This window comes from Heliangelus exortis, chromosome 8 (assembly GCF_036169615.1).
Source record: "Heliangelus exortis chromosome 8, bHelExo1.hap1, whole genome shotgun sequence".
In the NCBI taxonomy this organism is placed as follows: domain Eukaryota; kingdom Metazoa; phylum Chordata; class Aves; order Apodiformes; family Trochilidae; genus Heliangelus; species Heliangelus exortis.
In genome coordinates, this window is record NC_092429.1 from 25,860,929 (window position 1) to 25,888,566 (window position 27,638).

The following is a 27,638-nucleotide window of genomic DNA, read 5'->3' on the forward strand; positions in this document are numbered from 1 at the left end:
GAAAATCAGAACCTTTCAGAGGAAGGATTTAGATAGATGTAATAGTCTGAACTGAGATTGGTGAGGTGGTCATATAAGGAATGACACCAATGCTGCTTTATAGTTTAGGATTGTTCTATCTGCCTGTCTTGCTGGTTATTCACACACATTTTCATCAATATAACATGATCCTTGTAAAGGTGGTTTCCTGCAGATAGCAAATGCATGCTTTAGAAAAAAACGTAAGACCATTTTTTAGGGATGGGTTAACAAGAAGCTGAAGATTTCTAATTCTTCTATCATACAGCAAAATCCATCGTACCTTATGCCTTACACCCTCAAAAATAAAAGCTGTAGATAGCAAGGATTAATAGTATTAGTGGCATCAATAGTTGATTGATTTAACCAAGTACTTTGTAATTACTTGGTAGTGGTGTTCTGTGAGAGTAAAATGAGATAATGGCTCTTATATCATCCTGCTAAAGGTTGCAAAATGCAGGGTATTTATGCCTACACCCTGAAGTTCATTAAGACAACTTCATGAGAAGTTCAGTCAGCAAAACCAGCTTATAATTGGAGCTACTGCTTGCAGGGAGTGTCAGCTTTTATAGAAGCAAATCTGAATGATTAATTTAATATACAGTAGGAAAGTTTTCTCAGTATAAAATAATTTGTATTGTGTCAGCCCATCAGTCCTTTTTTGAGCTACCAACCTGCATAATTTCACCAGCTTGCTGAAACTGCGAATGCTGCTCAGCAGTTTATGTGCACCTCCAGAAAAGTCATCCTGGAGTCTTCCAATGTTTGGTTTTTTTGTTGTTTTTTTGTTGTTTTTTTAACAAATCTAATATTCTCTTAGTGGAATTGTGTTCTTTTCCTCTTTCCTGGTTAATTTGATGTTTTCAGTATGGTCAAGAAATTACATTATTTTAACTGAAGGCAAGATGCACAAAGAACAAATTATCATAATGTTTTGGGATGGTTCATTTAATACATTCATTAGTTTGCAGTTTTATGCAGTTCTCTACAAATATATAAATCACTGCATGTCACTGAATAATAACTGTTTAAAACTGTAGCTCAGAGGAGAAATTAATACTCCATGTATTTTGCAACTTCCAACCTTGTATCCAGTGCTTAAAGTGTGACTTCCTTCTTCTTCCTGTGAAAGTCCATATAAAATGAAAGACAGTAAGCAGTAAACTTTTCCAGGTTTGAAGTAAAAAGAGGAACAATTTCCTCCCAGTCTCCCAACTTCTGAGCTAGTTGGCATTGAAAGTTATCAAATTCCTAAAGACAGCTTTGGGACAAAAATGGCATTTACAGAACAAAATGCTTTTCACTGAAAAAATTCTGACCTCAAATGTACATTGCTACAGATACCACACTCAAATTTCCAAGCTAATTCGTCTGTTAGATTGGGAGATAGAGGATTTATACATTTTTCTATGATTTATACACATAGACATAGAGGCAGACACACACACACAAAACACATACATATATAAAGTATGAGATAAATAAAACATAAGCTACAAACACAAATTTTGTAGCTAGGTACAGCCAATACATTTCCCCGTGGAAAGGAATATTCTACAAGTTCTAATCTCTGGAAGTAAAGTTAATTTTTATGATTTTTTAATGAGATAAACACTATAAGGAGCTTATAACTGTTCACAGCTTTCAAAAAGCAGGATGTGTTTTTCTTCTTTAGTCCTACTAAAAGCTCTTAACTTTTTTTTTTCCCTGAGATGTTTGACTGTTGTTGTCATGTGAACTACTCCTGCTTACTTTTGTGTTTATTCTCTCCTCTTATGCTGTGGTTTCTCTTTGACCTCATCTTGTTACAGCCATATTTAAATTGGAAAGCTTTTTAAATCATTGTTCTTAAGAATGAAAATGGTTGTTAAGGGGTAGCTTTGGAAATGCAGTTTTATAAAATTTAAAGACTAAGAGCTGTTAATCACTGCCAGTCTGTGTGAGACATTGCAGAGAAATCTAATGCAGCCTTGCTTGAACTAATGTTTAGCCTTGTTAGGAGACTTATTTATGTATGTTTGGCTTTGGTTTTGACATACTATTAAAACAGTATTTATCACCAGTTAGGAACCTAATACATGCACTTAATTTGTTTTAGTCTGAAGGAAAAAGCCACACTAATGCCGGGGATGCCATTTATGAAGTTGTCAGTCTACAAAGAGAATCTGCAAGAGAGGAGGAATTGGTCAGCCCAACAAGTGGAGGAGGACCTGTGTCGTCCCAGGAGGATGAGGCAGAAGAAGGTAAGAATTTTTATTAGAATTCCCATGGATAGTACTATTATATATCTGCTGCTAATTTACTAATCTAATTCTTCCTATTTGTGTCTTTAGGAAATGCAGTGTTGTTTTTGACAACAAAAGCAGGCATAATTTTTTACTAGCAGCAGTTCTTTTAGTAATGGCATTTCTACCCACCCATTATTTGGAATTCTCCCAGCAGCAGCAACAGACAATGCATGAACATTTTTTCTTTCTGCTTAAAAGTGTGCTACTCCTTGCTGCACTGGTGCTCTGCCTCCCAGTCAGAAAACCTTTCCTAAAGCAATTTTCTTCTGACCAGAAGAAATTGCCTTGAATGTGCTCCTCAAGGACAGCATTGGACTGGGCTTTTAAATGTCAGGCTTTCAATGGCTGGTTGTAAAGAAAAAAAACAAAAAAACCCCAAACAGACTCATAAAGGGAATTCCCGTACCCCCAAGCTGGCTGCTTAGAGTGTGATTTGGTTTCCCTTATTTATAACTAGAGATTATCAAAATACCTCCTGGTTCAGTTGGGGATCATGTTGGGGATTGCTGAGTTTATGGACATTGTGTATTTGCCTGCTGCTTCCAAAGCTAACAGTTCTTCAGTGTCTTTCCCACTGGTGGGTTTTTTTTTTTAATATGAGGCTTTTCAGTTTGTTTGAAGGCCCTTGGCCTATTGTGGTCTCTTTTTACTCTGAGGGTTAGCTTATACCACTCAGCATAGGCTTTCTGTGTGCCATTTTTGATCTGGATATCTGACCTACCAGAACTCACGATAGTTTTATGAAGTTATTTGTCAGATTTCTGGCACCATTCTGTCAATACAAAAAAAAAGTCTCATTTACCACAATGGCAAAATTCCTTCTTGATTCTTACTTCCAGGTAAGTAGTTGGATATTAGTTTATCCAGTACCAATCAGATCTCTGTAATTACAAAGTCAGGAAAAGACAGGTATGATTCTGTTTTTGCTTGCTTCCATTTACAAACAAGACCACCTCTACGTCCCAGCTGACACCAGGCATGCAAAAACCATGGCTCTTTGGTGACTTGAAAACCTCTGCTCACGTGTGGGAGGGAGTAGACTAGGCGTTGACTTTCACTGTTATTCCCTCCTTTTTATCAAGTACCACTTTTGAATACGAAAAATGGTATTTTCTCTAAAGGAGTTTTTCTTTTTAATTGACATCTAGGATTGCTTTACTGATCATAGCAAGAATTATTTCAGCATTTGATCTTTGGGTGTTGTGGTACAACTACAGAGTAGTTCAGCATCTATGGGTGTTCTTTTCCTTGCTCAATGTTCAAGTATCTTGAGCTTGTTCAGTAAGATAGGGTTTATGTAATTACTTGGTTACTTTATTTCATATTGCTTCTTACTGGGAAAAGTAAAGCACTGTTCCAGACTTTGATGAATATAGCACCATTACTAATAATGTGGACATGATCCTCTGGGTACTATTCTAGAATGGCTTTATTTTATTACAGTGTAAAAATATTCCACTGGGATATGAACTGGAGTTCACTTTGCTTTAGCTTCCTAATGCGAGTTTCCGTATTTTAAAAGTGGATTACTTCCTAAGAGAGGACATTAAAAATACCATGATGTGACTGTTCTCATGGAAACTGCATTTAGAGTTATCTGCCTAGAAGTTATCTGTCCTTGTGGATATGCAGGTTAAATGAGTCATTTGCAGTTGTTCTAAATAAATCTCCTCATTCTTTTTCTTTCTTTTTCTTTTCAGGGTACTAATTATGATGATGGAAAAAAAAACCCTTGAGTTTACAATGTTTTATCTTAGCATTGGAAGAAGGCTTTTTCTTTTTTTTAATGTTAAGGATGGTAGCTACCTGGCTGTGTAGGTTGTTTTTTTTTTCCTGCTTGCAACCTGACTAAGACAGGTGTGCATTAAAAGGACTTTACTATTTGATAGGGTGGTGTTCCCATTATACTGAGGATTATTATGCTATCCGTATTTTTTTATATCCTCATTTATATCCTACATGCCTACAGAATATTATTTAATTTACTTCAGAAGCACTACACACTGCAGTTTTGTTTGTATAAGAATGCATGTCTCATTTGTGCCCTACCTGATTTTTGTGTACTCTGTGTGTGCATACACACAACTCGATGGGATATTTTATGTCATGGGTTTATGAATAAAAATGTTCAAAACAAAGAGGCATTTTTTTCCATATTCTTCTTCTTCTGGTGAAAGGCCAAACATGATTTCCAGCCCCATCCCCTCCCAAGAATAATTTAAAATAATTACTATTCTAGTTATAAATGTACTCCCTTTCCAGTGGGCAGCAACCCATATAGAAAATTGAGATAATATATTTCCTACAGAACTTCCTTAGCTTTTAATATTTTTTTCTCATTTAAACTTTATTTTTCATCTGAATGGCTGTACAAAAAATTAAGATGTTTGCAAAGATTGTACAGTAGCTACTTAAGAGATTGTTCAGCTCAACCTCACTTTTTAATTAAATTATTAGTATGTAGTAGGTATCTCTGGCAACCCAGTCATCTAAGGTTTTATGCATTGGTGAGAATAATTTAAAAAATATGTTTGTATTAATGATTACTTGTCAAAACCTAGAACGTAGGATACACTCCTGGATAAGGAGTTTTACACTCAATTCAAAATATAATTTTAAAATGGAGTATATATAATGAGGAAAGAGTTCAAATAAAACAGATCGAAGTATAATTTTTTATCAATAAGAGAAGTTAATACTCTCATATTTAACACTTTAATATTTAGTTTTTACTTGTACCTTTTAACAAAGTGCAGTGCACAATTGGCTGAACCAATATTTCTCCTTTTAGGAACATGAAAATGATGTTTTGTATATTGCAGTATTCAAAAAAGACAAAGCTGCTTTCATTGCAATGTTACTAAAGAGCAGGGTAAAGTGGCTGGCTACATGTGGGAGCCTAAGGATTGGAGAAAATTGCTTTTCAGCAGAAGCATTCACAGGGGAAATGTACTCTTAGAAAAAAATAACAAAGGAGAAGGGGAAAAATAGGTTGGCTTCTCTTAGCAGCTTAGACCATATGTGAAGTTATGACCTTCTTTTGGCTCTAGTATTTTAACTATTTTTTTTTTTTAAACTATAACATAACATCTCAGGAGAGTAGTAGATAACTTCATTTGAGGTTCTTCTTGAATCAGAACGATGTTAAGGATCACTGTAAATAGGAACATTTCTGCTTAAAACCAGAAAATAGTCATTAAACTGATCTAATGTGAATTGAAGCATTTTTGGCTGAAGTTTTATGTGGTCCCAAGTGTCTGGTTACTACCTCTTGTTCCAGTACATAAATTCCATGCAAAATAAACATGGGATGTTTGGCAGACGTCTTGAAACAGCTGGTTTATGGTAGATAAAAGATAACATGCCTAGCAAGTCTTTAAAAAGAAGTTACTGAGCATGAGTTTTAAATTGCTTCTAGAACACTCTCAAAATGACTTCCAGAAATGCAGTGCTCCTTTGGTTTGTGTTAACTCTAAGAACAAAAAGGAAGGCATCCTACACAATACAAAAATTGTTATCAAGAAATTTGGAAATTCAGGTGGAGACAGTGAAATTTGACAATTAACATAGAAATGAAAGTATACAGGATCCTGAAAGCCTCATAGAAATATGAGGATTTTGGACTGGTCACCACAAAAAGATGGTGTGTATGATAGGTAAGGAGTGGGCAATACTAAATGATCAATCAGACTAAATTAGGATACTGTGTCAAGTGTTGCAGGTGGGTAGAGGCTGTTTCCTGGATTCAGAAAAGCAAAGGAATAGAGGAGGTGTCCTTTTAGGAGTTGTTACAGCTATTGAGAGTCTTTTGTGATAAAATAGGGGTTTACAGTGAGGGATAGTGTGAACAAATGAGGATGACTAAGTAAAAGAACATAAGTAGTGTGGAAATAATAAACTGCTTTTATAAAAAATAGCTCTAATTCATAGGAACTTTTTGTGATATTAATCTAATACAGAGCAATGTTGGTGGGTCCTAAACAAGATGAATTAAATCACTTTTGGAGTCTTTCTGCTGTCTCCATATGAAGTAAAACTATAAATCCTAAATTCATGAGGTCATTTGGCTAGTGGCTGTTTTCATACAAGTATCTTTTGCTGCAGTTATGTAAGAGATGAGTTTTATTTTCATACCTTATAAGTTAGCTTTAGTCGTTAAAAAAAAAATCATAGAATAAATGCGCTCTGTTGACTTCTGCAGCTATTTCTATGATGCAAGAAAAAATACAGTCACTTTTTTAGTACATAAAAACCCCCAACCCAGCTGAGTGCAGAAGACTATTTTCTTAATATGCCCTGACTGGTAGCAGTTCTGGTTGATGGATACAGTTGTGTTTAAATTTATTCATGCTAGTATGGGCTTTCTGTTAAAAAGCAAGAATTGGAAATGTCTTGTATGTAAATCACTTCTGTGTGTCACAGAAATATGTAATGAAATTGCAGGGTTATAAATGAAATGAAAAAATGGCAAGTTTTAAGGTTCTATTTTGTTGCAGGTTTATAGGGAGATGGAAGCACAGGGAAAGTCATCTGTCTGATGCTTAGGTTCTTACTTGTCCTGTAACTCAAGAAGTGAGTGTGACTTACTCTGAGCTATTCCATTCCCCTCTTCCTCTACAGTGTCCACATTACAGTCCTGCAAAGTGCATCTGGGAACATATTTTAGGTAGGGATTCTTTCTTTGATGAAATCCTTTGCTCACATGGACTTTGTGAAGTTCAAGGCAAGATATAATTCTAGAATTGTGTCCTGCAGCTTCTGAATACCCAGGGGATTCCTTTGACTGTTTTAGTTTATTCTTGCAGAACGATGGGAAGAATTACTTTCAGATTAAGGGAATTTTCAGTTCCTTGGGTACATAGGTGAAATCCATTTCTTTGATTTTGATCCTGTTTTTATAGCTTAGATAAATATTATATTACCACTTCAGACATTTTTCAGTAATGCAAAAGCATAAATTACATCTCATCTGGAAGTGATTGCAGATTATTTTGAATGTTTAGCATGGTTTATTTCAGTTGTGGTTGCCTTTTCCTTGTCTGCCAATTAGCAGTGTGGTACTTTGAAAGTAATTTGAAAAGTATTTGCAGAGTCGTTGTCTTATTAGTAATGAGAAGTTACTACTGCTAGAGGATCCTCTCAGGGTTGTCACGAGTGCCACGGTTTTGTGTGGCCTCAAGGCACCACTAGTATTTTCACATAATTTCGTGTTTCATATAATTTTTAAAAAATTACCTTATCTAACCACATTTATAGGAAGATGAATAAAAAGACTTAACAGTTTTCCTCAATATTTTATTAGCAATTATTAATCTCATGGTGAGATTGGTTGTTTTTCTAGCTTTGGTCATTACCTTTTTGGTATTTTATTATGTCCAAGTACTATATAATCAAAGTGCCTTGAATACTGCCATGGCACTTTAAGTAAATGCCAGCTGATACACAATTTTTATGTGTTTATAATGTTTCTTTATAATTTTTTTGCATTTGATAATATCAAATATGGCAGTAAGTACTAATCAACAAATTTGTAAATTGCTAATACGGAGTACAGATTTGCATTGTCTTAGAATCAGTGCAGCATTTAATATTTAATTTTCCTGCATATTCTCAAAGTTGCCAGTTTTCAGACAGCACAATACATGTGGAAGATGTTTACATTTACAAGAATACCTCCTCTCTGCAGCATTCAGTTGGCTTTGTCATCTGTGTGGGAGCAAAACTACTGAACTGAAGTGATCATTTTTCTCCACTCTTATTAAGGTTTAGAACACATGTACATCAAATTTAGATAGATCATGATGGCCCACTTGTGTGTACACTAGACAAGGGAAAATCATCTCTTTGTGTATGTTTCTACACTCAGATTTGGTGGCACAGTTAAGGTTTATTTTTGTGGGGTTATTTTTTTCTGGCTGGTTTTGATTTAAAATTTTCGTGTTTAATATGACAGTAATGCAGGGCTTGTGTAAAACCTGTATGACATAGAACTAAGATCAGAGAATCATAGAATGGTTTGGGTTGGAAAGGACCTAAAAGATGATCTAGTTCTACCTCCCCTCCATGGGCAGGGACACCTTCCCCTAGATCAGGGATTTTTTTGCTTTGCTTTGCTCAAGGGCCCAAAGGGATGGAGCAGAAGGGTTGAGGATGGTACCAACCTTCTTCTCAGAGAGGCCTGTTTTCAAATGCAGGAATTTTCATTGTATTAGAAAGAAGAAAGCAGGTTTGGCCAGGATTGTTTCAAAGTAGAAGTGTGGGTGCTTTGAGATTTTACTGAGGCTTATATGTAATGTGTGTGGAAAGCATTAGTGTATGCAGTGAGTGAAAGACAGACATCTAATCCCATGCTGTCCGACCATCTTCCAGTGTCATCAAATGTAGGGTTCTTTGGGGTCCAGATTTTTGGTTATATAAAGAATAATTAAATTTAGAAACTGTTTTCAAGGCAATCAAAATTTTGAGACTTGTCAGTATTAGCTTTTGCTTGAATAATTCTCATTGTGTATCTTAAAACTCACAAAAAAGGAATAAGAAATGGAAATGCTATTTTTTGCTGTTACTGATTTGTAAGTGAAGAATTCAGGTTTTTTTTTTTAATTCTCTTTATATGTACTTCAGCAGCTCCCTTATTTTTCTTCAAGTGAGTTATGTAGCTTCCTTGTAAGTAGAAGATTCCTGTGAGCAGAATTCAATGCAAATCATCTTTGTTCATATTTACAAATCCATATTTTCCTGCTGATTATCATTCTTCCCTCTAAATTAGAAAATACAGTAAGGATTGTAATTTCATAACTATTACTTGGAAGGCTTTTAAAAAACTCTTTGTCTTCATTTTGTAATGCACTGAGTTGGACCTTCCTGAAAATCTACCCTCTTTAATACTAGGATGAATTTCATGATTTAATCTTTGTTTAATCTGTCTTTTCTGGCAGAACTATAGTTCATGCTCTGTAATTCCCTGTTACCTTGTAAGTGGAAATTTGCTTTTTTTGGTGGCCTTTCTCACAGTTCTCTTTTATCTTGTATGTGTGGAATTCCATCTCAGTAACACCTATATCTTATTGCCCTGATAATATGCTGCCAACCTCAGCTCTCCTGTTATTTTTGTGCTTCTTCTACATTAAAAATCAAACTTCTAGTTTTGTCAAGTGTTCTAATTCTATTCCCACCTATCCTCATGACCTCTAATTTCCTTCTCCTTCAGGCTGCTTCATCCATATTCTTCTTTAGTTCCACCTACTCTGTATATCACTTGTAACAGCTTCTCAATTAAAACTCATTAAAAATCCTTTTTTCTTCTTCACATCAGTGCTCATATCCCAGCTATTTCTATGTATCTGCCATATTCATGCATTTCTACTCACTTTAGGGTGTACTTCACTTATCTACTTTAATGCTTGAACCAGCAGTTTATTATTCTGCCTTATTTGTCTATTTTGTCAACTGCCAGCTTAGTTTGACTGCTTAAGGGATTGCCATATTTCAGGTGATCTGGTAGATTTCTATAGTAGGAAGTGAACCTGTTGAAAAAGTAACTCTGTAGCTATGGAATTGGTGTGAAATGTGGAAGAGAGGGCAGTATTGTTTAAAGGAAAATCTTTAAGATTGAAAAAAAAGCCCATTTAAAAAAAAACAAACATCACAACAAACCTGCTGAAAAAGATGCAAGCCCTTCTCTCTCTGTAAAACGAGCAAGATAAAAATGTTGAAGCAGTTACTGTTGACATTAGTAAAGGTTCTTAACTGGGATCTGTTTTGTCAACCCCAAGGTGATAAACAGAGCTGATTATTTTGGTTCCAGAGGATCTGTTAAGTACCTGATCAGAGAGAGGAACATCTGTGCTACTTGACTCTTCCAAGTTGGTTTCTTGTATTTTGTTCCAGTTCTAGCCCAGCTTGTCCCTTCTGCTGTGAATACCAGAGAGCTGTTATGTAGGAGCACTCCCTGTTCTGTATTTGTGGGCCGAATGCTACCAAAATTACAGGGGGGGAAGGAGAGGCCACCATTTAGTGACTGTGTGCTTATGTTTTTTTCTGTGGGTTATTTGCTTATAATAAAGAGTTACTGTGTGCATAATTCTGTTTTGAATGCTTTATGCCTCAGGATTTTTTCTGAACACCACTCACTAGGAAAAAAAAATAAAATACAGACTATGTGGAAGAGGTTGGGAATGAGAAAAGTAAGAGTAATGAAGCCTTTGGAATGAGTTGCTTAGGGAGAGAATTGGAGGTTTGTAGGGCTAGGTTAGACAAATATCTTCAGGGGACTACGTGATTAAGATCTCTTTCTAGTCAAGGTCAGGAGGTGAGGACATGGACAACCTAGTGGAGCTGTCTCATGGATCTCACTTTAATCACTCACTTTAATCAACATTGTTATGTTGAGAAACAGTAAAAGCCTCTTGTGACTTTGCAATGCTCCAATTGTGTACAGCCTTTGTACTGTGCTTAACTGGTCTTCTGTGGTGCTTCATTGGTTACAAATACTTTAATTTAAAAACCAAACAAAATAAAACCCCAACCTCACGCTCCCCTCTTGCCCCCAGAAGCAATAGTGTTTCTAATGCCCCCCATTAGTGATATATCAATAGCAACTGTTGTAATTCCAGTTTTGTTTTCCACGAAAATCAGACTTTCAGGCTCTTCTGAATCAGCCTAAATCCAAAGAGATGCTTCTGCTACCTCAAAGATAGGACTCTGTGGGAAGCATTTTTCAAACTATTGCTTCCCAAGACTAATGAGCCATAATTTATTTTGCTAAAGGTGCTGCTAAAGCCCTAAGAGGCCTTTCATACCAACAGTTGTGCTTCTGCAAGTTGAAGACTGGTTTTTGAAGGAGAGAGGGAAAGCTATAATTGAGCCTAATCAATGGAGTATCATTACATAATAAATGTTAGTGCTGGGCTTCTTAAAATACAATTCTTTGTGTCCTATTGTGAATAGTATGCTCATGTAATGAATAATTTATGTAATGAGTGTTTCTAAATGGAGTAGGCACAAAATTATATATATCCAATAGGCTGCCAATCTTCTTTTCAATTAGATTAATTCTTTTTTTAGTTTGTTCTTGAATGTTTCTACAGGTTTTTGAAAGAGACCACTTCTTTACACGCTTATGTTTGTTTGTAGGTATACTAACAAAACAGAATATATACAAAATATGTCACACAGAGAGCCTTCCCCAACCCAAGTGATACCTGTGCAGGCTTCCATATTTTTCTCATGAAAATGGCAAATGCCCAAAAGAAAAAAACAAACTAAACAAATTTCATTGCGTATGAAGGAAGATCCAGGTCAATCCTTCCACAGTCCATGGGACTGGTTCAGAAGTATCTCCCAGAAATAGTTTCTCAACATGTAAAGGACAAACATGAAGGCCATTTGGAACAGCCAGCATAGATTTATGAAGGGCAAGTCATTTTGACCAGCCTCATTATTTCTTGTGACAAGGTGACCAGTGCCGTGGACAAGGGATGGGCAGTGCATGCTGTATACCTTGCTTTTAGCAGAGACTCCAACACCATGTCCTGTAGTGTCCTTATTAAATCAATGAGGTAGGGACAGCATAAGTGAAATATAATATGGCTGGAAGTTTGGACTGCTGGCACGAGCAAATTAATCACTAGTGCAAAGTTCAGTTGGCAGACAGCGTATAGTGTTACCTTTCAGGGATCAGTATTAGGATCAGTGCTGTTAAAGGTTTTTATTAATCATAATCCCTGCATGATTTGGCAGAGTGCACCCTCAGCAGGTCTGTGATCAGCACAGAATTGGGGGAAGGGGTCTGTAAGGGTGGGTGGCAGGGCTCCTACTCAGACAGACCTGGACAGGCTGGAGAAATGCACTCACAGGAACCTCCTGAATTTGCAAAGGCAAATGCAAAGTCTGTATCCACAATAGAATAACCCCAAGTGGCAAGAGAGGCTGGACACCAGCCAGATAAAAAGTGACTTTTGCAGAAAATACCTGGATATCCCAGCAAATAAAAAGTTGAAGACAAGTCAGCAGTGACCTGCCAGAGAAGGCCAAACACACTCTGAGCTGTATTAGCAGAAGTCAATCAAGTGGGTCCAGGGAAGGGATCCATCCCCTCTAATCAGCACCTGTGAGACTCTGTCTGGGTAGTGTGTCCAATTTTGGGCTCCCTGCTACAAGACGGATGTTGACATACTGGAGGAAGTCCAGTGAAAGCCACCAAACTGGCCAGATGGCAGCAGCACTGGATGTACAAGGAAGGGGTTAAGGGAAGTGTGGTTCAGGCTGGAAAAGAGAATGTGCAGAGGAGAATCTCCCTGGTGTATACAGCTACTGCATCAGCAGATTCACAGAAGGTGGACCCCAGACCTTGAAGATGCACAGGAATAGGCTGAGACGCAAGAGACACCAGATGCAAGATCATTTTTTGGTGGATGTTTGTTTGCTTTTAGCCATGACCATGGTTAAGTAGTGGAACACTACTTGAGTGGAACACTACTCTACAGAGAGATTCTCCAACCCCTTTCATAAAGGGGCTCAAGATTACCTTCCTCAGGTCCCTGAGTGACCTGATCTAATAGAGCTGCTTGGAGTAGGAAGTCAGTCTAGATGATCTCCAGAGATCTCTTCCATCCCAAAGTATTCTTTGATTCTGTGCTGGTTCCGTGCAGAGTGATGTTTGCTGTGGAAGTGAAGTGTGATCCTTCAGGCTTCCTTTGAAGAGACTGAAATCCAGGAAATTGGTTTGTGAGGCATCCACAAATTGAGGTGTTGGGTTTTTTTTTGTGAATTACATCACAATTTAAAACAAGCAAATATAAAACCTGAGAGGTTTACTGGTACATCTGTAAGTGTTCTTAAAGGCTCTTTGTGTGTACACACATTTACAACCCAGCCCCTCAGGTTTGCTCCCCTGAGTTGTGTCCCATCCCTCTGTTCTAATGAGGTGTAAGTTTTACTGCCCAGTTGATGGGCACTGAGAAGTCAGGGCAAGAAAAGGAGGAAGGGAGAACTACACAATACATGTTGAGGAAGGGATGTGTGGGGGATTTTATCCACCTTGCAGAATATGGGTGGGTAAAATTATGCTCTGACTAATGCTGCTGGTTTATAGATGCTATAGAATGTGGAAAAAAAGTGCACCTCAGAGAACATCTGCGGTTAAATATCCCTGCCATGGCCTTGTTTTGTTTTTTTTTCTTCTCCTTAATTTATATCTAAGTGTTTACACAGGTTAGAATATGTAACTAATTTTTAGAGTGGAAACAAAGTAGAGATTTTAAAAGCTGTTTATTCTGTCTCCTTTGCCCTGTTCTATTTTGAAGTTTGACGTTAGTGTCTTTTGAAAGGGAGCATATGGCATTTCTAATTAAGGCCTGTGATTTTCTGACATATAACTGAATAATACATTCCAAATACTGTTAAGCCTTCCAGATGAAAGAATTTCAGAGCTGAAGCACTGTAGTTTTGTGATATTATCTTACTGGCATACATATGCTATGTAACACTGATCTCCTTAAGAACTTTGAAGAATTTTGCATAGAATACCACAGAATACCTCCTGCCATCAGTAGGGACATCTGCCCCTAGATGACATTGGTCAAAGCCCCATTCAACCTGGCCTTGAACACTTCCAGGATGGTGATTTCCACAGACTCCCCTGGGCAAACTGTTCCAGTCTCTTACCACCCTCATAGGAAGGAATTTTTCTGAATGTCTAACCTAAATCTTCAAGTTTTAAACCATTGCCCCTTGTACTCTCACTACATACCCATACAAAAAGTTCCTGCCCCAGCTTTCTTGCAGGCTCTTCAGGTATTGGAAAGTCACCTCAGAGCCTCTTCTTCTCTATGCTCAACACCCCCAACTTCCTCAGCCTGGCTTCATAGAGGAGGTGTACCAATCCTTTGATCATTTTAGTGGCTCTCCTCTGGACATGCTCAAGGAGCTCCATGTCCCTCTTATGCTGGGGACTCCAGAATTGAACACAGGGGAGAATCACCTCCCTCAATTGGCTGTCTGTGCTTCTTTTGATGCAGCCCAGGACACAGTTTGCTTTCCGGGCTCCAAATACACATTGACAGCTCATATTAAGCTTCTGGGTCCACCACTACCCCCAAGTCCTTCTCTTCAGGGCTGTCCACAATCATTTCTCATCCCAACCTGTGTTTGTGCATGGGATTGCTTCAACTCAGATGCAGAACCTTGCACTTGGCCTTGTGAAACTTCATGCAGTTTGCACAAGCCCACTTCTCCATCCTCCAAGGCCTCTCTGGATGCCATCCCTTCCCTCCAGCCTATTGACATCACTTCACCGTTTGGTGTCATCAGCAAACTTGCTGAGGGTGCACTCAGTTCCCCTGCCCATGTCACTGACAAAGATGTTAAATAGCACTGGTGTGAGCACCAGCCCTTGAGGAACAGCACTTACCACACATCTCCACTTGGACACTGAGCCACTGATCACAACTTTCTGGTTGCAACCCCAGCCAGTTCCTTATCCAACGAGTGGCCCATCCATCAAATCCATATTGTTCCAGTTTAGAGATCAGAATGTTGTGCAGAGTTGAATGCTTTGTACAGGTCCAGGTAGATGATGTCTGTTCCTCTGAAATATGTATATATTTATAAATATAAAGCTTAATTAATTTGGGGGAGGAGGGGTGCTTTTTTGTTTGTTTTTAGTGTTTTTTGTGTATTTGTTTGTTTTATTCTAAGGGGAAGTATTTGCATGCAGGTTGATTTTCTATTTTGGAGCCTGTAAAGCAGTAGAAACAGGTTTCAAGGTAAAGGATTTCACTAATCTGATGTTCCATTTGAAACACAGAAGATTTATAATTTATTTATAATATAACAGCATTTTTCCTGTTAATTGTCCTTGAAATACAATATATGTTATCTTTGTCTTCACAGTTCATTGTCAAATTCAAGCACTGGTATTTTCATTAGTGACTTGTATTTGACTATTGCCCAGACTATAAATTATAAACATGTAATTGAAGTGAGAATGAAAAGGATGAATAATTAAGAGGGTTATGGCACAAATCCTGAGGATTCTCTTCTAACTCAACTATTACTGTTGTCTATTATGTAAAGTTGAAGAAGTGTTTAACTTACCTGAGGAATTACAAATACTAGGTCAGCAACCAGATGTGCTGAAGAGAACATCTAATGGAATTTGAGAGCAGATGTACCCTGGTTTCTTCTTTTGTTTTACTTGGGCTTCTTGAGAAAGCTCAGTTCATAGGAAAGAGCAACCTCAGAGACCCTCATTGTCCCTTTTTAGATTTTGTTTCATAGTAAAAGTGCTGAGAATTGGAGCCCTCTTAGTGTGTGGTGTTGTCAAAGTTATACTACTGGTTATTTTTAACAGCATTTTATTCAGATAAAACTGAAAAAAAGTTCAAACAACTGCAAAACCATGTTCACATGGTTCCTTGGGTTATTTGAGCATGCTGTCTCGGGCTCACATCCCTTCTGGTTTTGTGTATTAGTCATATAATGACATCCTGCCCTCCATAAGTCTTTTATTCTGAAGAGGCTGGTTTTGCTGCTTTTCCATGAACTTGTTCCAGTAAACAAAAAATTACTTTGCAGCTCTGAGTAAACTTCTGAGAGCAGAGCTCCACATAAGAGCAGGATGGCATCTGAAGGATGCAGTGTAATGAAGTAGCCTTATCTACTTTGCTTTAATATTGTTCTTTTTATGTGGAGTCTGGAGTGGCTGATAATATTGCATTGTGAAATTTCATTAAATGGATAGTTGACAGCCTTGAGCCTTCTCTCATATGATGCTTTTCTAGATTAAGCTCTTTTCCTGTAACAGTGCTGTGAATTATTCCTCAGTCTTGTTCTCTTAAACTTTATGGTAACTTTAGTAATACACTTATTTTGTCAAGTCTGCTAAACATTCTTTATGTTTCCACTAATATTTTCTACGTCTTTTTGTGGTTTTAAAATGGATATGTAAGGAGAATTTGTCAGAGACCTATATGTATGCATCTTTAATGTCTGTTCTCTTTGGTAAATCTGTGCATGCTTTTGTTTTCTTGGTTTTGTCTTTTTTTTTTGTCTTTTTTTTTTTTTCCAGAGAGTGATAATGAACTCTCCAGTGGCACTGGTGATGTGTCAAAGGATTGTCCTGAGAAGATTTTGTATTCCTGGGGAGAATTACTGGGGAGATGGTAATGCTTCATTTCTTCCATTTAGATTTTAAATACTAAAAGCTTTTTTTTTTGTTTTATGAAACTATATGTTACTGTGCAGGGCACTTAAATTCTTCTGTTTACAGAGCCTAAAAACTAAAATACAAAACACGCTGAAGTGTGGTTTTTAAACCTAAAGTTTAAAAGGGACTGGTAAATCCTTTCATTATAACTGTCCTGGTTTGAGCTAGGACAGTTATTTCACAAATCTCCCCCACAGCATCTGGAAAATCTTATTTTGTTTAGTGTTTGAGTGTGTGCTTTGCTCCAAGTGGGAATATTCCAATGGAGAACTTTCTGGCCACCTGTTTTCTTGGGGCTGGGTGTTTTGCTCATTGTGAAACTTGATTCTTCTCAGTGCTAGGGCAGTAAATACAGAGCAACTCCAGTGTGTCCTGGCTAAGCCATTTGTGCTAGGTGATGTGCATTTAATTGGTTGATTTGTTTAGAAGCACTCTTAGTATTTTTATTTTATTTTAATGTGCTATATGCAAGCACTTGAAACAGAATTCCATAAAGCCTGTGTTCCTCACTGAAACTGTTTCTGTTAGAGACTAAAATGAAGAATATTTGTAAGCCTAGAGTATGTTCTCAACAGTGTTATTTCCATGATTTAATTGAGTGCTTCAGTAGCAGCATTTACTTTGCCAAGGGAGGAAAAAGCCCTTGTATTTGCTACCTCTGAGAGACCTTATAACATTAACAAATGCCAGAACCACTTATTTGGTTTTGCCTTTGTTAAGTAATAACTTCTGCTGTCTGAGACAAAAATAATCAAAGGCCCCTAATCTGGAACTGGCACTTTCCTTTCCTAGCCCCAAAAAAGAGAGCTGAAAAACACTGTAAGATTTATTTGGGCAATTCCCCCCTTAACTTGGCCACTTCGTAGCTTTGCAGAAACACAGGTTCTTGATGCTGACCTCATCTTTAATAGAGATCTCACGTAAAAGTTACCTAAATCAGACATCACAAGATATTTTTATCTTAAAGGAAACCTAATAATTCTCTCTTAAAGGAATCCTAAATAATTCTCTCCTGTTTGTTTTTAACTATGTTGTCAGCCAAGTTGCTGGCCTTAATAAAAGATCTTTTGGACAAATATTTAATGGCAAGGAATGACTGTACAAATGTTCTGGCTATGGACCCTGTGAACAATTAAGAAAATGTTGAATAAGAAAGTGTGGAAATCAGTTGATCCTTACAGACAAGAGTGTTTTCCTCTCCTGAAGAGGCTGTAAGCAGATACACTCTGGAGCTGTTCAGAACTTTCCAAAGCCTGTCCTAAAGGACATCCCAATAGTTTGCCATTGTATATCTGCCACACCAAGGCCATTGAGAAAAGCCATCCTGAGTGCTTGAAGAACTACCATGGCAAATTTATTTTAATCTGTATTGCATTTACACTGGAAGGGGTTACTTTAATTTTTTTTCCCCCTTAATTCATCTGCCAGTTGAGCCTTTTAGTTTTAATTTTGTCCCTGGCAAGTGTCTGGACTCCTGGGGCTCAGCATGCTGAGGGAAGAACCACCTACAGCTCATTCTCTGAAGTTTCATGAAACCAACTATTTCTTCAAGGTTACTCAAGTGTACTATCTATTTAGGACTTTTGGTGTACCTATTTTGAAGTCCTAACATAATTTATACACTTAGAGAACCATTTAGTAGTTAAAAAGATTTAAAAAGGGGTTGAGAAGTGGGATATTTCCAGCCAGCTTGAAGATAAGGTAAATTCAAGAGTATAGATTCTTAAATTCTTGTGTAGTGTTATGATGATTTGAAGAACAAAACTTGGAAAGAGTAACAGATGAAAATGTTAACAATTTTAAAACTAAAACCAGATTGAAATAAATTTTTCTAGTGTGTTGAAAGCTGCAGCATATGCTAGTGGAATATCTGTGCACTTGTAAAAAAAGTAAATAAACAAAAATTAAAATTTCCACTTGGAGAGTTGGAGAACTGGAGTGCTCACAGATTAACAGTTTCTTGTACTTTCATTGCTTCGCATCTTTTTATTAAAATGTCACTGTAACTTAAGGGGCTGACTCAGCAGAAACATTGCTGGTTCCAAATGTATAAAGTATGAGTCTCTGTCAAATGTATAAACAGGAATAAGATATGAGATAATTTATTGAAAAGATTACAATAAGCAGTTGAAAAGTAATGGAATATTTTCTAATTTCTTTTAATATTTACTGCATATTCAGCATTATAGTTGTTCTTGCAAGCTGAGCTGCTTTAGCTGAGTACTTCACTATTTCTGATGGTTTTTTTTTAATGGTCAATGGTGGTCTTTGATCAGAAATATTTGTTTGTCAAGTTGGAGCATGGACTGTGCATCACTGGTCTGTATCCTTGCTCTTTAGTATTTTAAAATTATATCTTTGAATTTTGCACTTGAGAATTTCAGCACTGTAACAAACTAATGGTGTCAGTGTCCATTCAAGACTTTTTTTTCACTATGCTAAAGGCTAGAATTAGACTTTTATTAATTTTGTTAAAATTAGGCTTTTATTTTATGCTTGTTTCTGTTAGAGTCTGGCCCAACAGGTATAGAAGGTGTCTAAGAATGTAAGAAAAAATATGTATTTGTTTTTTATTGTAGAATAGAGAGCAAGGGTTATTAATGATCAAGCTGCTTCCAAAACAGGCATTCAGAAACTGAGAAATTATCCTTTATAATTAGTTATGCTTTGCAGACTAATGTTCTTGCTAAAGTATTACCTCTAATAGTAAAATTATAAATATATGACAAATCCAGTAAAATCTGGTGTACTGCAGCATGGCTGATTCTCAGTGGTGAGTGTAGTCAGTAGTAAGGATGGTATTGCAGTGTGGAATGTGCATCTCTGTTAGTTGTTGACATAATAAGCTATTTGTGTTTTTTTTTTTTTTTTTATGGTGTTATAAAATTCCTTAGTACATTTCCACGGGAATGCATCTTTTTAGTGGTTCATTTTATTTTACCTGCTTGCTGAGTCCTCAGAGAAGGCCTTCTGTGTTTCATATACCTGACCAAAGCTGTGTAATAACCAAACTAATCTGATTTGAAGTATACTAAGAATGCTTCATTTCCTCACAACTTGAGCTTTATGTTTCTGGTGTATTTTATTTATTCATTCTTGAATGTACATTTCATAATTCTGTAACTTTTAATAATTCTAGTCCTGGAATATTTCTGTGGTTATTTTTTCATTTCTAGCATTTTTTTTCCATCACAAACCACTATTCTCAAAATGCATGGAAAAAGGGAAATGTGACCACTTGGGTTTTAATTTGGCTGAATGATCAAATTTGGAATTACTATTGTTGCACTACACAGTTAAAGTGTAAAATAATTGTCTTTAAAATAATAAGGGCATTATATAATTACACTTTTAATTATAAAGTAATTTTGAAAAATGATAATATTATCCTGGGAATACGGGAAAAAGAAATTAATTTAGAGTACCTTTTAAGTGTAAATAGTAGTGGTAAACTGTTCACACCTTAATGACCAGTTTCAAAGAATGAATACTCAAAATTTACTTACAGTGGAGGGTCAAATTGCAGGTTATTTAATTTAGTCACAGCTTGCTGGTATTTGGCTAAACTACCACCCTCCCTATAGTAGAGGTGAAAGACCTAAGAATGGTCAAAACAACAGCAGGGTAAAGCACTTCTGATCTTGGAAAAAATAGAGTCAGCCATGCAGTTTTCCTGATGCATTGCTATGAAAATTGCAATAAGTCAAAGTGAGGTTTGATTTAGATCAGTAAAAACTATTATATAATCTCAAAAAGGATTTTTAAAGACTGAAATCTCTGCAGGATTGTGTATGTGCAGTGATTTTACCCTAATGTAGGGAGGGGCTCAGTGACTTGCCTGGTTTTCAAAAACACATCTATAGTCTTCAACCTGTCTGAATACAGCCATTTAATAGCTCTCTGTACCAGTTTTTGTAGGGTTAATGCTGGAAAATAATTAAAAAAGGAAGCTATCCTGTAATTGTCTTCCTACATTTCTTGCTGTGTGCACACAGGTAGTAAAACATGAGCTCAGACTGATGGGCAGATATATTTGCAATGATTGGATTTTACTGTGCAAAAGTTACTACTTTGTGGGAATTGAAGCATACTTTTGGTATTAATTATAAAACTGGAACCTCACTATTCATGTTAATGCTGTTAAAATTGGCTTATATTTGTTTTCCAAACTTTATTCCTATATGCAGCTTAGGTTATTTTTAATGGCCCTTACTTAGCCTAAGCTCCATGTTTATGTTGAACAAATATATAAATGGAGTTGTCTGCACAGATGGCATAGTTTTCTCTTTCAATTAAAATTGCTCTTCATTAGTCAATTTAGTTCAATTTCTGTGATTGATTGTTTTAATTTTCATTAATATCTCCAAATCTAGAGAATTTGGATATCACTACATTTTGCCACTGGTTCTTACTGTAATCCTTACAGAATTTTTGCTTTCCATCTGACAAATACTCATCAGCATAAGTAGTGGAAGAGAAGCTTCTGTTGCTAGTTGCTGCTTTTCAGAATGAAATCAGAAAACTGAAAACTTTAATTTTTTTATCTTGAGATCTACTATCACACTTGAAGTATAATATACAAACGATTGTCTCTTTCTCAGGAACAGTAATCTCGTTGTGAGACCAACTGGATTATCTACCCTGGTGAAAAATGGTGTTCCAGAAGCACTAAGGGCAGAGGTTTGGCAATTGCTGGCAGGATGCCATGACAACCAAGCAATGCTGGACAGATACAGAGTTCTCATCACAATGGTAAGGGATTTTTTTTTTTTCCTTTCTTTCTTTCTTTCTTTCTTCCTTTGGTTAAAAATCAATTCTTTTCAACAGCAGTTTTATTCAGAGGCACAGCAGCTAAAGAGTGAAACAGTTTGTCTTGTTGAAGCAGCTGAAATTGTGATTAGGTGACTACCTCCTGCCATGGGTACCTGCTGGATGGCATTAACAATAGAAATTGCTGACCTATATCTGTAGTAATGCTTGACATCTAGCTTTCTATTCACTTGCTGTGATGATAATAAGCACATCAGCTTGTTGTTCAGGTGTTTGTTGTTTTAGTTTGTTTTTTTTTCATACACACAAGTTCATTGCTTTGTTTGTTTCAAAAGTTTCTATTCTCTGCCTGCCTTAATTTTCTTGATTTTAGCTCAAAAAAAATCACATGAGACAAAACCTTATGAAACCCCACGCAGCTAAGGATTTCTTGTTTTGTTGTTTTAAAAAAGATTAAAACCATTTTACCTAGCAGGAAAACAGTTTGCCTGCTGTAATGGTGATTTGCGAGGAGAATCCTTTTGGGAATTTCTTTCCATTCTGTATCCTAATGGGATCAGTAAAGTCAGTGAATGTTACAAGAAAGTTGTCTGCATAGATGTTCCAGACTGCTTATAGCTGTGATTGAAATGTTGGGAATGACTGTGTTGTAGTAGCAAAAACTCTGCCATGTCAAAAGGTAATCTCAGCATTTGGGATTCTAAAAATCTTGCCACTGCAGGGTAGTTCTGCACTCTTGAGAAAAACAGCAGTCTCAAAAATGTAATGGCAGAAACAGATGAAGATCCTTTTCATGTTTTTTAGACAAAGTGTTGGATTTGTTATCTGGGGAATTAATGATCTGCCCATACAAAATCTCTGGGTTAGAAGCTGTAAGAGTTTCCTTTCATAATGTTGTCATGTTTTTTTTGGACTTGCCTTCTTAATTTAATATACCTGCTATGTTTGCAAAGTTTAAAAGTGTCCCCAAAGTGAGATTTGTCCTCATGGCTTCTTTTGCCTTTACCAAATCAGGAGGATGTTTTAATAGTGTAAATTTTTCTTTTTGACACTGCAGTTGGATTATATTTTCCTTAGAACCCTTTCACAGAACATCTGTCAGCTGAATGTTGCATCAAATCCACCTCTGTTAGTTTGCTTTTGCTTTCCAAAAGTGGGGAAGATATTTGTTTCACAGCAGAGGTGGAAAACTTCTAAAATGCAAGCCTCCTCGTGGTGCTAGGGCCTCATCCCTTAAAAATACCTTGCTACACTTGGCTTTTTTATGATAGAAATATTCCAGTGACATAAAAGCTGAATACAATATTTAATATGAAATGTGATACTGCTGCAATGTCATGGTTTAGTGGTTTGGGTGGGCCACAAACCTAATGGCACCATTGCTCTCCATCCCTCCCTGCTCCCCAGAAAGGGAAGATAAAAGGGGAATAAAGACTGGAGACGTTAAGTTGGAAACTGAAAAGAATTGGATACAGATTTTAAACATAACATAACATGGTCTTTAACATAAGAGATTGGTAATAACATAAAGGGTAAGGTAACAAAGAATACAAATATCTACAAATATATATATGTACAACCCTATAGCACATGGTAAGCTGGCAGGAACCAACAGTAGCACTGCCAGCAGGAGATGAGAGGAAAAAAGAGGAAGAAGCTTCTAGTTTTCTGATTTTTTTTTTATAGAGTATGGCAGGAAATGGGGGGGGAATAGATCCCTCCCTTTGTGTTGTGCCCCTCTCAGAGTCTGAAAAGCCCTCCTCCTTTAGCTGCTTCTGTTCAAATGGTGACATACAGATAAGAAAATCAAACTGTATTCTCACCTGAAGCATTTATGCAAACTCAGGGTTTTTTTTACTGTATTAAATCGTTTTTATTATGAAATCACAAAACTTCTATAGTGTGACTATAGTGTGACTGTTTGCAGCTGCTGGTGATCATATCATTTGACATACATTGCATGAAAGGATTCATGAAAATAAATGAAGAGGAGAGAGTCTATGCCAAAACAAAGCTAAGGCCTATCTTAAAAATAGTTAATATTGGGTGCTTCAGAAAAAACTTGTCAACTAATTTTTAGATGAATTATTGTCTGGTATTTCGATTGATGAAAACTTCTTTCAGTTTTATTTTGGTGTGTTGGCTATGTTAATTAAACTGTTTTAGAGAGGAAGCATTAGGGAGTCAGAATGTTACCTTATGTGTGACAATAATGATATGCATGTTAAACCTGAGTTATTTGGGTACTACTGTTTGTTCACTTGCTTCCCCTGTATGAAAAAGAAGAACTGATGTCTTTTTTTCCGTGTTGCTTGTATACTGATATGCCAATAATACATACCCTTTCCCATCAGATATGGCTTTCATCTTGATTATTTCAGTTTACATGTACTTCTACACATTGTCTCCTTGTATTGTGGTCATTCTGTAGAATGTTTCTGTCTTGTTTAGGATCCCTTATGTAAGCTGGGTATTTTTTGTGGGTGTCTTATTTTAATAGTGTATCCTGAAAAAGTGTGCATTCCTGAGTGTATTTCTCACTCCTTAGTCATTAGAGGTGACAGTGTTCTGCACTTCTGAATAAAGTGTGCTGAGAGACAAGAGGTGGAGGTGGAAACATCTGTGAACTCGACCCTCTACCTGTTTATCTCCTCAAACAACTTCCCCTGGTACAGATCTCTTCCTTCAACAGGTCCTCATTACTGCCCTGTTACCTTGAAACTTAGGTCCCTAACTCCCTATTCCATCCTGCTCCATCTCCTAGCTTATCCCAGCAACTTTGGAAGAGCTTGTCCCCCAGCACCCCAACCTTCTGGCTTTGCTGCTCATCCAGCCCTTCCAGCAGTTTGCAGAACTTCTCAGAAAGAGGGCACTTGGAAATATCTAGAAAAATCCCCTCACCAAGGGATTTGTAAGAAAGTAAGTTTATATAGGTGCAGTTGGTGCTTTTATTTTGTCTGGTGAGCAAAATCATAGGGCTGCTCTATGTAACAAAATACTGCAGAGTATTGTAGTGAGCCAGCCAGTTTTCTTGAATGAGGCTTGGCCTTAAAAACATCTTCAACATCTCTGATTTCTTTGGTAAAATGAGAAGTAAAATATTTTTTTTCTACAGAAAATGTCAGAGGCCTAATTGAGGAACAGATTTTGAAAACTCTTAAATTACTGCCATAGCTTAAAAGGTGAACCCTATAGCTGGAATATTAACATATGATAACTCATTTATGACTACCTCTTCTGGGAAAGAGATAAATATATATAGAACCAGACCTTTAAAGCTACTACAGTGTTGCTGGTTAACCCGTGATGGCACTGTGCTTACTACTTATGGGGAAGAACAGTATTGTTGGCACGCCAAAAATGCGCTGCTTGTGGTAAAGTGCATGATACTGCTCTCAACATTTAAATTTACTGTAATGACCATGATACAGACACATTTGTCCTGTGCCAGTGCCATGTGGTTTGTACAGAAGTAGCATGTTCAGATTGGCCAGCTATCATTTAGCAGATCTGGTATATATGTTGTACTATATATATCCAGCTGTATGCAGAGCTCTGAAATCTACTACAGTATTTTCCAGTTAGCAGAGTGGTTTGTTTCACATGTTTTAAAGGAGAGAGTGATTTGGGGCCTGTTTTAGTGTCCCAGTTCAGCACAGAAAGCAAAATAATATCTGTATCTAAATTAAAAGAAACAGGGTCATCCTTACTTTTTCCAGCAGGCATGTCCTCTGCACTGGAGGTCAGCAGTTTGTCAAGAATGATCTAGTGAGCTGTTTCCTTTCTTGTATCAGAATATTCACACACTGACACATTTCCAATCTCTAGCTGGATTTGGAGTTCCAGGAGGGAAGGGAGAAGGAAATATTTCTGTTCTCACAAGTATGTGCTTAATGATGAGCACTACCTTGTTCTGTCTTAGATTTCCTGCTGAGCTCCAGCTTGGTGATTACCATGAGTCTCTCAGATTTTGACTGGAGCACAGTAGCAAGTCTTGCATACATTTTAATAATGTAGGAGTTGTGATTTGGCAGCTGCTACATTTCTGACATACATGTAAATCTGTACTGTATGACAATCAAAATCTGCCTTTCTGGCATGTGTGCTACAGGGTTTTGACCCAGCTGCATGTGGCACAGTAAAGAAAGGCAAAAAGATACACCAGCAGAGGTATAAATATGTGTTTTATATGTATATATATTTAAGGAAATAGATACATATATTTAAAGAAATAGATATATCTATTTAAGGAAAAACAACATGCAAATCACAGTGAGGAAAATCTACTTGTGTGGTGATAGTGAAGGGTGAATACTGGTACAGAAGATGTATCCCATGCTATAAACATCACACTCATTCTAAAGGGGAAGGTGTGATGAGGACATGGAGCTCCTTCTCTTGCAGACTGGGCTGAGTGACCCTCTAGACTTTGGCATTAGTTTTCCTCATTCGTGAAATCCATTTTCATTTCAACTCTCAAGACTCCTCTCCTTTTCCTGGTACCCCTTCTCAGCTGGGGAGGGCACTGAGTAATAAAGAAAATGCTGTAGTTTAGGCCCAGATATGAGCTAAAAGTAGGCATAGAACCTGTCATGGTTGTATGTAGTTGCATAAGGAAAATAATGAAAGCAGCAAAAGAAGGCAGTCGCTCACATTCTGTAGTTTGAAGACATTTGGATGGACCATTTGAAGTTAGGATTTGATTGCTAAATGTGTCATTTCTTCATAAAAGAATTTCAGGTTTCATTCATTAAGAAATGAGCAGTTTGTCTAACAGCATAGGCTAATTTTAAATGCCACTGCTGCTCTGGTTTAAGAAAACAAAACTTGTTTTAAATTTCTGAGTGTTATTTTTTAAAGTATGACCAGAAAAAGAAACCTGGTTTCAGATAAAGTAGATGTTGGTAGTATTATGTTACTCCAAAGCAACGAAAGTTTGCATATGAAAGTGAATGCCCATTTTTGAGATGGATGGTGGCTTTGACTCCAAGGTCTTAAAAGTCTAAACGTCTGTCCTTCCAAGTAACTTTTAAGAGAACCAAAAATAAGATTATTTGTTGTCATAATTTGGCAATATGAACAGCTGCCTAGAAGAGTTAGAGATAATAACTATTTAAAGGGTCAGGCCTCAGAAAAGTTGGCTAATAAATAGCTTTGTCTGCTGACTGTGTAATGGTGTTTTATGTCTGAGCCAATAACATTTCAAGCCACTCTACAGAAGGGTGAAATTTCTGACAATTCTTTAAAAGTCCAAAGCAAATATGAGAGGAATTGATTTGGGGAATAGATAATGCCATATCATGTAAACAATTTATCTCAGTAATTTAATAATTTGAAATTGATACTAAGGCCACAGAGGTAGAGTTCTCATGAAGGAGTCCAGTTACATGAATACTTTCCATTGCTGTATAAGCCAAAGCAAATATATTGGGTTTTGGGCTGGATAAAACCTGATAAATTTAGAACTAGTATATGTAGTTTATCAGCTCTGTTTGGAGCAGTACTATTATTTCTGATTCCTACAAGAGAATTTCTCTCATTATAAAGCAAAAAGCAACAATAACAACAACAAAAACCAAAACCAAACAAACAAAACCAAAAAAGTGAGGGCTTCAGACTTCTGGAAACCTCTGAGGTTAAGAAGTTTTTCAGACCCAGATACAAAATTAAACCTTTAGCACTTTATTGATGAAAAGAACAGTAGCAGAATAAAAATACAAGAGATGCTGGCTACAAAGTCATCCCTGCATGTCTTGTGTTCCTCTTGGTTAGTGAGAACAAACTGGTTTTTGACCAGTTTTTGGTACTCTTTAGGAGCTAAGCAATTCTCCTGGTGTGGTCTTTTTACTTCAGAAGCTCTCTGGCTTCAGCCTGTGTAAATCTCAGCCTTGCTGCTCTTATTTCCTCATTGTGGGTGGATTTCTGGCTCCTTGCTTTCCTGTTGGCGAAGAAGTGCTGTAGTTTTGCTGTGGGTCTCTGACTGGCTGGTCTTCACATCAGTCTTAACACTTGTATTACAAACCTCTACAGAAAAGGAGGAGCTATGATAGGGAAAAATCTTTGAAAGTTGGATTTCATTATTATAAGCATTTTCAGAGAACAGAAGCTTATTAGTAGTGGTAGGACTTACAAAAAGGCCTACAAATGGATGTCTGTGTCATCTCTCTGAATGGGGTGATGATGATCTCTTGTACAAAATTTCAAGTTAGGTTAAAAGTAAACAAAAAATAACAAATATAATTTTTGAAGTTCCATCATCTGCTTAAATACTATCCTTCCATGCACTGAATTAATATTTGTTATGTGTTTTGCTCAGTGCATCTATTTACAAATGGATCTCAAAGGGCTGAAGTAAA

General features: G+C 36.8%; 1 protein-coding gene across 3 annotated transcripts in view; it reads left to right on the plus strand.

Moving 5' to 3' along the window:
- Positions 1-27,638, plus strand: part of RABGAP1L (RAB GTPase activating protein 1 like) — a 232,724-nt gene that overhangs the window by 31,200 nt on the left and 173,886 nt on the right. For all 3 annotated transcript variants that reach the window (XM_071751126.1, XM_071751128.1, XM_071751127.1), the window contains exons 11-13: positions 2,117-2,261; positions 16,375-16,468; positions 21,114-21,264. In XM_071751126.1, coding sequence (XP_071607227.1) covers positions 2,117-2,261; positions 16,375-16,468; positions 21,114-21,264 — 390 coding nt within the window. The remainder of the gene's footprint in view (positions 1-2,116; positions 2,262-16,374; positions 16,469-21,113; positions 21,265-27,638) is intronic.